General features: G+C 38.5%; 1 protein-coding gene across 1 annotated transcript in view; it reads left to right on the top strand.

Moving 5' to 3' along the window:
• The window catches only part of COL25A1 (collagen type XXV alpha 1 chain), a 510,463-nt gene that overhangs the window by 433,342 nt on the left and 64,836 nt on the right, over positions 1-12,285 (top strand). Inside the window, exon 19 of the mRNA XM_064384022.1 lies at positions 12,104-12,166. Coding sequence (XP_064240092.1) covers positions 12,104-12,166 — 63 coding nt within the window. The remainder of the gene's footprint in view (positions 1-12,103; positions 12,167-12,285) is intronic.

A 12,285-nucleotide genomic window follows, 5' to 3' on the forward strand; every position in this document is an offset into this window, starting at 1 on the left:
GATTTGAGCCCAGAAAATTAGTTTCTGAAACAAGCCTTCACATATTTTTAACGGGTAAAATTATTGTAACCAGCTTTTCTGATATCACATAAAAGAGTACAATTCTAAGTTCCTTTTTTTTTAGGTTTTGCTCTCTACACTTATTTTGAAAAATGTAAATATATTACTTACCCCCTTTCCATGGTTACATTACCCTAGCAGTAAGCAGGACAGAGCAGTGACTTCGGAACAGACCACCAATGTGAAGATCCTTGTCCACCCGTTATCAATAATATAATGTGGAGCAACTTCTGTCATCTCTCTGTACTTCACTTTCTTCCTAAGATGGGACTCATTGACCATAACTCAGAGAGTTGTGAAAATTAAATGCACTAATCCATGTAAAATTCTTAAAGTATCGCCAAGCATGTAGTAAATGCTATACCAGTTTTGGTTATCATTATCTCTTTCTTTCAGGGCAGCTCAAACTATTGGAAAGATTGGTTATGCACATGTTCTGTACAGTCTTTCCTAGTGTAATTTTAAGCTAGAGAATATAAAGCCATGTGTACTCTGTAGGTTAGTAGATGTAAATTCCGAAAACTCCTTTGCAGTGACGGGGGGATGTTACTTTAAGAGCAGTAAACATCACCTGGCTTTTCTCAAAACATGACATCACACTATACCCCTTTCCTATTACCCAAATGTATCCCAGGAACAAAGGATGAAGGAGCACAATGTTGTGGACATAGGACATGGCACTGTCCATGTTCTTCCTGGTACTGTTCACAGGAAAAGCAAAAGCAACCCTTGACATGTAATGATGGAAATTCTCCAGGCTCCAGTCAATGTTGCCTAACCTAAGAAATTTTTCATAAATATAGATTTTCAGCACTTGCTTTTCCTTCTTTCAACATGTACCACCAGGCCAGGCACAGTGGCTCACACCTGTAATCCCAGCGGGAGGATCACTTGAGGTCAAGAGTTTGAGACCAGCCTGGCCCCAGATGGTGAAACCCCATCTCTACTAAAAATTCAAAAATTAGCCAAGCATGGTGGTGCACACCTGTAGTCCCAGCTACTTGTGAGGCTGAGGCAGGAGAATCACTTGAACCTGGGAGGCGGAGGTTGCAGTGAGCCAGGATCATGCCACTGCACTCCTGCCTGGGTGACAGAGCGAGACTCCATCTCAAAAAGAAAAAAAAAAAAAAAACTGTCCACCAGTTTATTTCACCATGTTCAGAAAGCAAATTGGGGGAAAAATCGTGGAGCAAGGGAGATGTAATACAGGAAAAATTATATGAAATAATTTTGGTGGCAAATACGTTTTCACAGTATTATTGTGCTTCAAAGATTGGTATTTTTCTTTCTGGCTGCCACCTTAGTGCAAATTCGACATTCAGATCAAGAATTTGGGGACAAGGAGGGTATGAGACAGTAACTAACTCTTTATATCCCAGCATGTCAAATCATTCTTGCCAGTAAATTATATAAAGACTAGCTTTTACAGGTGGCAGGAGCATTTACTCTGGCAATCTCAGGATTAAGTACAGTCCTCAGTAATCTAATAGAAGCTTATCTTCTAATCCACCAGAGATGAGATTCCTTCCTCACAAACATCAAATCACAGTTTAAAAATAGCAGAGAAAAACTTCTGGAAGCAACGTAGGATGTGAAATGAATTCCTAAAAGAGGAAAAGAAAATGGAGTACTGGTTAAACGAATAACATTGTGTTATCGTTACTTATAATTATTTCCTGCCTGCACAAAGTTTATCTTAGAAGCTGAATGCTTGGAGAGTCCAATTAGGAAACTCATATAACCAGAAACCAGAGATTTTTAGCAGCCAGAATGAAACCTCCAATAAATACAAGGAATATACTTTCATGATGTAATCTTGTTAAGAAAAAAAAAGTCAGACAGGTATGTTTTCTGGATTTTAAATAAACCTGCTATTATAGTTCATTTTCATTAGTGCCACCAAGATGTTTTAATTTATACTAAAATTTGATCCTTAAGGGAAATAAGTGTTTTTGGGACAGACTCTACTTTCTCATTCTTTTTTCCCCTCAATAATTTTACATATCAATCATTACCAAAACTGGCTGCCTGGTGGTTCTTATTACAACAAATGTTCTTACTGTAATCCTCAAAAGCAGGTATCATGCTGCCTTGAATTCTAATTAGCCTTTAAGCAAGAAGAATATTGTATAGCTAATGCATTCAGTGTCAAGACAAGTTAATCAAAATTGTTGGTGATACTTTTAGCACCCAGGCAGATCAGCACATATTTTTCAAGTCCTGTTGTGCTATTTATTAGGGCAGTGAAAACTGGATCTTCTCAGGGGTAATAAATATCATGGAAAACATTACTTGGTTTAAGCTGGTATTCTAGAGGTTTTTTCAGACAGGTTAAAAAGTAATTTTTTTACTCCTTTAATTGATAATGACTTATACAAATAAAACAAATGGTAAAATGAAAAACCAGAGATTTTTCTGTGTGCAGCAGCTAATCAGTCAGGACGTTCCGGCCACCATTCCATTTAGCAGATGGTAAATCCTGGAAGCTTATAGGGAAACACCTGATGAGTCATTTCTGTATGACTGAAGCTGTCTCCTCCTTTCTTACATTGACTAAGTATCTAAGTATTTGTTGATTCTTCTCATCATTATGTAAATTTGGCAAAAGAGTGTTATGTGAACTGTCCCAATAACCATTTTAGAAGATAAAATAAGGTCACCTGAAATACTTTCTTGCTATGTATTAAATGTGTGTTTGAAGAAAAGTCAGTCAAGGTTTTATTTTGGAATTCTAAGACTAACTGAGACCTTTGATGGTCATTGTTAGATTTCAGAAATGTTATGTTCCTAAGGAGTTTTCCAGCCTTGCCTTGCCTTTCTGTATAGAAATAGAAGACCAATTTTTGTTTGTGTGTTTGTTGTCCCTTGTGGTTGCTAGAGATGGTAGTTGTTTGTGTGGGTTTTTTTATTTGTTAGCTTTTTATGTTTTGGCTAGAAGACACTATTTGAGCTGGTATCTCAATACACTATTTGAATTTTTAAAAAATAATAGCAAAGGAGTTGAGGAGAAGCGGCTTCAGTCAAAACTCTTACCTTTAAGGAATCTAATACAGAATGAATAGGACCCACTTTCCTATAGCTAAATCTTGTGTAGTTTACATCAATTCTGTGTCTACATATAGCCAATTGATGGATGCAAGAGGAAAGGAGAGAGAGTTTTAATACTGATACCCTAATCAACAATGGAACCTTTTGTTTGATGCAAAAACAGGATCCTGTTTCAAATATAGTGCACATTAGGTACTGTGGCTGATAGTCACTGAACTTAATACTACAAGATTGAAGTTATGGAAAACTTGGATTCCATTCAATCTTAAATGGAAAGATCAATGTGAGACGATGAGGACCTCCACAGCTGGTCATATGAAGATACCCCTCTGATTTCAGCTGTAGTTATTCTCCACAGACTTGCTTCTGCATCTTTATGTGTCCTGGCTGTTTAAGTCTTTTGTTCAAATTAGCAGCCTGTGTCAGATTTTCAGCTTGTAGCTGCTCCCAGCAGTTTACTGTCAGGCTGTTTTGTGCTTTTTCCTGAATTAATAGCATTTCTTCTTTCCTAACTGAACCCCAGGTTAGTTGCCAAAACCACAGCTATTCTATTATTCATCTTTTCTATCAGGTCAATACGGGGAAATGTGTTGTAGTCTTAGTTTTGAGACCTGGTTTGTTTTTAACTCATTGATAGTGAGCTAATTAATTAATGTTAAGAATAATCAAAGGATAAAACTCATGAAATAATTCGGGAAGAAATCAGATGCAATATCCAGGACAAGACTAGAAAATTAGGCCAAATTTGTCTTCATTTTGGAATTTGAAGCTGCATGAGTCCCATGCTATAACACCACCAGTAGGACTGCGATAACCATATTGCAGACAACCCATTCAGTCACGGGTTAGCATGTGGCTTGAGGAACAGAGTAGGATGTCAGCTATTAGGTTTTAGCAATTGAAATTTTGGATTTTCTTAAGGTTCTGATAAATAGTGCTATATATATTTTATCCCCAGGTTTTGACTAAATCATAGTTCTGTGCTTATTTTAAGGGTTAGATAATGCATTGTTTAGATTTTTCTGTTTGTCCCAAGAGTAGATCTAGCTGGAGATTTCCAGGACACATGAAAACAAAAGAAACAGCAGGAAACAACAAAGAGAACAGATTAAATCTGGATTTAATTTTTATGGTAATGGGGAAAGGAGCAGAGCATACTAAAATGCCTGTTTCTCTCCATTGTTTCTCTTCCCTCTTGTCTTCCTCTCTTCTCCCCCCGCCGCATTCCTCCACTACTCCTTCTCCTTCTCTTTCTCTTCCTTCTTTTTACTGTTCTCTCTCCCTTTAGTCAGGCACTAAATTTGCAAGCAGCGATGGTCTCAGATCTGTCTCTTAGTTGCCTTCACTCATTCACTTCCACACGCTATCCTCAGCACCAGTGTGAGGAATCCCAATTGACTTTGTCATCTTGTGTTCTCACTGATAACAAAAGTAAAAATCTAACATGCTATCTAACCTGGGATAGTGAGTGAATAGATGATTGATGGAGAATGTGGAATATCTGTGAAATGAAAGAAGACATAAATATATAATACCCGAGGGAAAAAAGCAGATTTAACTCTGAAATAATTTGTGCTCTACTCAACTAAACTTCTGCTATTCATTGGTGTCCTGATATATGCGACAAGCCAGAAGTTTAAGTCCTTGTCTTTACCTCATTTTTTTAGACATTTTTGCTCTTTTCTTTAAAATGCACTAACAGATCATTAACTTTAAAGATAAATACTTTCAGAAAATGTCCTACTTTATTTTTATTTTATTGAGATGGAGTCTCACTCTGTCACCAGGCTGGAGTGCAGTGGTCTGATCTCGGCTCACTGCAACCTCCTCCGCCTTCTGGGTTCAAGTGATTCTCCTGCCTCAGCCTCCCAAATAGCTGGGACTACAAGCGCACGCCACCATGCCCGGCTAATTTTTTTGTATTTTTAGTAGAGACAGGGTTTTACCATATTGCCCAGGGTGGTCTCGATCTCTTGACCTTGTGATCCACCTGCCTTGGCTTTCCAAAGTGCTGGGATTACAGGTATGAGCCACCACACCCGGCCTACTTTATTGTTTTTACTTCAATGGTATAGCTATTTTACTTGCAGTCTGCCTGTTTAAATCCACATTTCCCTGATAACGGGAGCAGTACATGCCCTTTTCAAAGGCTCTCTGCTTTATGTTCTCATGTCATTTCTAAAATGGCTCATTTCAAAATTATGATTTGGATTTTCTAATTTAGGTAATTGCCCAGTAAAAAAAGAAAAATGAAAAACTCTCTGGATTTTTTTCCTTCATTAAAAGTAATGTAAGAACTTAATTCTTATAGTTTCAGTTTCCTCCCTCACTTTGTCTACTCAAATACCCTAATCAACAATGTGGATAATTTTCAATTTAGTACTCTCCTATTCTCCATTGATTAAGGGAGATTAAATATGTAAAAGCTGTGACAATCATTATACATTCCAATATAAACAGTTATTTCTTCTGTTTGTTGCCCCGAAAACCTAGATAAGCTCATTTTTGTGAGGTCTGATTGACTCCAAAGATGATTTCTCAAAAGTCCCCTGTCTTTGAATCGTACTTCAGGTGCTTCCTCCTGCCTTCTTCCCCGACCTGGTCTCTTTCCTCTATCCTGGTTAACAAAAATTGTGACTAATTGGGACTCCAATACAATGGTCATTTGCTTATTTATAGTACTTCTATATTTCTATAGAAATAGCAATTGAAATTTTGGATTTTCTTAAGGTTCTGATAAATAGTGCTATATATATTTTATCCCCAGGTTTTGACTAAATCATAGTTCTGTGCTTATTTTAAGGGTTAGATAATGCATTGTTTAATACTGAAACTGCCTTTCGCCTAGATGTTTTAGGAGATTCTAGAACCTTTAAACCATATATCAATTCTTTTCAAAAAGATGGGATTTTTTTTTTAAGATTACATTTATTTAGGGAAATTGATGGGTAGGAACATTTTCTTCTTTCCTTCTTTGAATGAAGAAAACTCATTTTTAGTAAAGTTGTCACTTCTCTGTCTTACACTGTTCTGATGTGTTTTAAACCTCTTTTGGTTTTGCAATCCCAACTGCTCTGGCAGATGGATATTGTCTCATAAGCTAATGATATATTCACCTGAGAATATTTAGGGTTACTTCTTGAAGGAAGTTGAAGTAGTATTGAGTATAACCCTAGGCAGGTTAAAAGGTGACAAGAAGCCACCTTTTATATTACCAGCTAGGTTGCAGAGATGTTGTAATACAACTGCTACTATCACTACTGCTATGCTAGACAGCTAATATGTGTAAGCCTGTAAGATAAGGGAAACAATAATAACAAGCATTTATTGCAAACCGGCTTAGTTCTAGGAAGAGGCTAAGTGTTTTGCTTGCATTTTTGTATGGTAAGTCTTAACTAAGCCACACTTTAACAAAGCCAGAACCCTCTATTATTTAGTACCTCAAGACTTCAGCTTGAAAAGTCAGCCTTTAATAAAACTCTGCATTTTTGTTCCAGCAGTTCTTGAACTTTTAGGTCTCAGAATCCCTTTACATTCTTAAAAATTAGAATTGAAAGAGCTTTTGTTTATGTAGAGTATATCTTTTATTATTTCTGCATTAGGAGTTAAAGCTGGCTGGAGGCAGTGGCTCACACCTGTAATCCCAGTGCTTTGGGAGGCAAAGGAAGGAGGATTGCTTGAGGCCAGGAGTTTGATACCAACCTGGGCAACATAGCAAGACCTAGTCTCTATAAAAAATTTAAAAAGTAGCCAGGTGTGGTAGTGCACAACTATAGTTCAAAATACTCAGGAGGCTGAGGTGGCAGGATCCCTTGAGCCCAGGGGGTCCAGCCTGCAGTGAGCCATCATCATACCACTGGACTTCAGCCTTCAGCCTGGGCACAGAGTGAGACCCTGTCTCAAAAATGAAAAAAAAAAAAAGAAGTTAAAACTGAGAAATTTCCAAAAAATCCATTACATGTTAATCAAATAGCATGTTTTATGAAATCTAACTGCTTTTTAATACAAAATTTTTAAAAAGAGCAGGAAGAATGACATTGTGAGATGTGATTGTATGTGATTGTGTGTGTGTGTGTATGTGTGTATACAAGGTCATTATGGTTTCATTATACACACACACACATATATAGAGAGAGAGAGAGTGAGATATATGTATATAGCAAATCTCTTTAATGCCTGACTTAATAGGAGGCAACTGGATTCTCATATCTGCTTCTACATTCAATTTGTTGTTTTGGTTGAAGTATATGAATAAAAACTGGCCTCATGCAGGTATGTAATTGGACAGGGGAAGGTTAGCCTATTCAGATAATTGTTGATGTTTTTCTTTGCTATTATCCTAAACCCCACAAGTGGTAGTTTTTTAAAGGTTAGGTGCAATGTGGAATCTAGAACCATATAATAAACTTTTCTTTTTGTTTGTTGTTTACTTGAGACAGAGTCTCCCTCTGTTGCCTGGGCTGGAGTGCAGTGGTGCAATCTTATCTCACTGTAACTGCTGCCTCCCAGGTTCAAGTGATTCTCCTGCCTCAGCCTCCCAAGTAGCTAGAATTACAGGTGCACACCACCACGCTCGACTAGTTTTTGTACTTTTAGTAGAGACGGGGTTTTACCATGTTGGCCAGGCTGGTCTCAAACTCCTGACCTCAAGTGATTTGCCTGCCTTGGCCTCCCAAAGTGCTGGGGTTACAGACAGGAGCCACCACACCTGGCCTATTGAACTTTTCATACTTCGTGTACTCATGAAGGAATAAAAGTAAAAAGGCAAATAATGTCTTTGGTTATTGTAAAAATAGTTTGACCTTAAACACTCCCTGAAAAGGTCCAGAAATCTCCAGAGGTCCCCAGAGCACACTTTGAGAACCTCTGGTATAAACTCCGGGAAGTAAGAAATAGCCCAACTAGCTGAAGACCATGAGTCAGCATATCCATGCCTTAATTATTTCAACAATTGTTTCTGAAGCCTGAGAGAGAGAAAAGAGACTAATAATTAACTCCTCCCCATCCTCCTAAGATATAGAGAGAATGGAGATAATACTTCTAAAGTGATTCAGACCTCTGGAAGTAAATAGACAAAAACTGTGATCCTAAAATTAAGTATGTGGTTTTTCTCCTTGAATGAATTGAAATAAGAAGTGTGCCAGAATGTATAGATATAGTAGATACTTTCTTAAAGTGGCATGACCAGGTATAATTTCTCATACTCAAAGCCTTTAAAATTAGCCAATCAATATTAATTGTGCTAAAATCATTGAGATTGTCAAATACATTGCTAATTTTGTATTTAGAAATAAACTTTTTCCCATGAATTTTCTGTTTAAAAGAACTATTGATGCTTTCAGCCAGCACATTAAAAAAAAAAAAGAACTTTCTATACACTTACTAAAGGAAATAATATATCTTCTACTTAAAAAACACTTTAACCTGGCTGCTGAGATCGCAAAGCGTTTATCTATTTGCTTGTGAACTATGTACCTGCATGCTTCATCTTTTTATAAACTAAACACTAACCTATATAAGAAATATGTTTTTGCAACATTTATTCTTTGTTCTTCTATTAGTGTGCTTTAATGGTGCATCTATGTGTTTTGCTAAAGAGTGAGATGATGTTATTTTCACTTGAATATATGCAAGAGTTCTTGTCTCCCTGTAAGCTTTCCACTTATTAACTTGCATTACATTTCCCTGACAGTAAGTTGTTACCAGTGATACACGTTGACTTTAACACAGCATTTCTCTTGGGATGGAGAGGAAATATTTATTTGTATATATCATTTTCTTAGGGGAAATATTTTTCATGTAAACAAATGTATTCCTTATAAGGTTTTTGTTTAAGTTAAACTCTTTTACTAGAAGTAGAATAATCGCCATTGATTTCCCTGAATATAGTTTAGATTTCCATTTTAGACCATTAAGAGATCCACCTAAAATTATGTTTTCAGATTCTCCTTTCTAATAGGTGTAAGAGTATGGGGCAGGTAGACTAGGGAGTTACAGAAAATGTGCAAGCAATAAACCTAAAGCATTAGTTCCCCACTCCTGCCTTTTTTTTCTTAGATCAGTCTCATGAGCACCAGAGCTAGAGATAAATATATTTGAGTTACATATCAAAATATGTCTGATGGTGGTGATATCCTTTTGTTCCCTGTCCAATACCCAAAGTTTTTTATAGCATATTTTAAAAATTGACTTGTGTGAAAAATAATTGATGACATTTTAGCATAAATTTTTGTTTTGTTTCTTTGGTCATGCTCTGTCAACCATGTTTGAGTACAGTGGCATGATCTTGGCTCACTGCAGCTTCAACCTCCCAGGCTCAAACAATCCTCCTGCCTTAGTCTCCTAAGTAGCTGAGACTACAGGCTCACACCATCACACCCGGCAAATTTTTCATATTTTTTTGTAGAGCTGGAGTCTCCCTGTGTTGCCCAGGCTGGTCTCGACCTCCTGGACTCAAGTGATCCACCCACCTCAGCCTCCCAAAGTACTGGGATTACAGCTGTGAACCACTGTGCCCAGCCCGACGTTTTATCATATCTTATAAAACATTTTCTCTACACATTCCTGCTCAGTTCCAAGTATTATGAAACAAAGGTTGAAATACTGCTGCCTTAGAAAGAAATCAAATATATTTTAAAAATATTAACAACTGCTCCAGAAATAATCCAAGAGGGGAAAAAACAGGAACTGAGAACAAGGTCATTACGGTTTTTGCATTAAAATTTTCTTATAGATTTTGGGTAGTTAAACTCTTATATTTGACCTCAAATAGTTTAAAAAGAAAATAAAACTTTATGGATAGTCAAGATAATGTGAACACTGATCTCGAGTATTTTCGAACACCAAATATGTGGTGTATTTTCCAACACCAATTCTCTACCTCTCTGGTTCTCTGACACCAACTGGGTGTCCTACAATTCAATCCTATTCTGGCACTAACTCCCCTGGTTGGTATCGGACTCCACAGATTTAAGGGCTCACTCTTTTTTTTTTTTTTCAAGACAGGGTTTCACCATGTTGATTAGGCTGGTCTCGAACTCCCAACCTCAGATGATCCACCGGCCTCAGCCTTCCAAAGTGCTGGGATTACAGGCGTGAGCCACCACACCCGGCAGGACTCAGTCTTATAAGAGTGACCTCATTTTGGTTACTAGCCACAGATATTGAGCCCCCAGGTTACCTGTACTTCTGTCTAACTCAGCTACAGATTTAGTGGTTTGCATACCCCTCCGACTCAGGATTGATATTTGCTACAGCAACTCACAGAAATCAGGAAGATGCTATATACTATTATAGTTAATAAAAATGAACAGCCAGATGAAGAAGTACATAGGGTGAGGTCCATAAGAGGCCAAAGAACAAGATTCCCTGTCTCCATGGAGTTGATACATTCCACCCTCCCAGTGCATGGATGTGCTCAATGACTCAGAAGCTCTCCCGTCCCTGTTGTTTAGGGGCTTTGATGGAAGTTCCACTGTGTAGGCATAATTGGTTAAATAATTGGCCATTGGTGGCTGGACTCATCTCCAGACCCTGTCCCCTCCCCAGAGGCTGGGAGATAGGGCAGAAAATTCCCACACTCTTATACCGTTGGACCCTCTGGCAACCAGTTCCTATCCTGAAGCTGTCTAGGGCACCCAGAAGAGTCACTTCAGTGACATAGACTCAGGTATGGTTGAAAGGAACTGGTTTGAATAACAAAAGATGCTCCCTCCTTCTCATTCCTATCATTAAGAAAATTTCATTTTAGAGGGTTGGTGCCAGGAACTGGGGACCAAGACCAAATATATTTTTATTTTACTGCTGAGTTTCCTCTAGGTAGTGGAGACAAAGTTTTGGAGGTATGGCCAGGAGAGAGAGTTTTCTTTTCATGCTGAACATTCCTGAATCTCTTCCCTAACAACATTCATTGCATCAGTTATCTATTGCTGCCTACCATAATACCCTTAAAACTCAGTGGCATAAAACAATAAACATTAGCTGGACTCGGTGGCTCATGCCTGTAATCTCAGCACTTTGGGAGGCCGAGGTGGGTGATCACCTGAGGTCAGAAGTTCAAGACCAGCCTGGCCAACATGGTGAAACCCCATCTCTTCTAAAAATACAAAAATTAGCCAAGCATGGTGTTGGGTGCCTGTAATCCCAGCTACTCAGGAGGCTGAGGCAGGAGAATGGCTTGAAGCCAGGAGTTGGAGGTTGTGGTGAGCCGAGAGTGCACCACTGCCCTCTAGCCTGAGCAATAGAGCGAGACTCTGTCTCAACAACAACAAAAAACAAACATTAATTATCTTATTGTTTCTGAGGGACAGGAATTCAAGCACAGCATAACCAGGTGCTTCGGGCTCAGTCTCCCATGAGATGGCTGAAGCCGTCAGCCAGGCCTGTGGTCTCATCTGAGGACTCCATAAGGGTGAGGCTCTTGCTCCCAAGCTCACACGTGTGGTTGCTGGCAGACCTCAGTCCTCACAACATGTGATCCAAGTTAGAACAAGAAAGGGCCCCCAACATGGAAGCCACAGGCTTTTCACAACTTAGGTTCAGAAGAGATACCCCATCACTTCTGCCACCTGTTCATTAGATGTGAGTCAGTAAATCCAGTCTACACTTACGGGGAGAGGATTACACAAGGGAATGAACAACGGGGGGTAAGATTATCGAGGCCCATTTTAGAGGCTACATACCACATTCACCCAAACATAATGCTTCTTATTTTGGTAAGTGGTAAGAAACACTGGACAACAGATTAGAAAGGCAATTGTAAGGACATTTATCTGATTACTTAGTCACTTTTACTTTCTAAGGCTTCTCCAAAGTTTTGCTCAAAATGTCTTCATTGATCAAAACCAGTTTTGATTAATTTTATAGTCAGTAGCTGGATCTCAGCAAGAAAGCTGTATACAATCAAGGAAGTGAAATCTCAATAGAAGAAAATGAGTTTAGCTTTATTTATTTATTGTCAAATGACTAACAATCTCATATGCCCATGTTTTTAAAGGGAGAACCAGGTTTCATTGGTCCTCAAGGAGAACCAGGCTTACCGGGTTTACCGGGAACAAAAGTAAGTGGCCAGCCTGCCTGCCTCCCTCCCTGCTTCCCTCCCTCCCTCCCTCCTTCTCTCCCTCCCTCCGTCCTTCCTTCATTTCTTCCTTCCTTCCTTCCTTCCTTTTTTCTTCCTTC

This window comes from Aotus nancymaae, unplaced genomic scaffold, assembly GCF_030222135.1.
Source record: "Aotus nancymaae isolate 86718 unplaced genomic scaffold, 86718_ANA_hifiasm-v0.15.2.pri h1tg000033l, whole genome shotgun sequence".
Lineage (NCBI taxonomy): Eukaryota > Metazoa > Chordata > Mammalia > Primates > Aotidae > Aotus > Aotus nancymaae.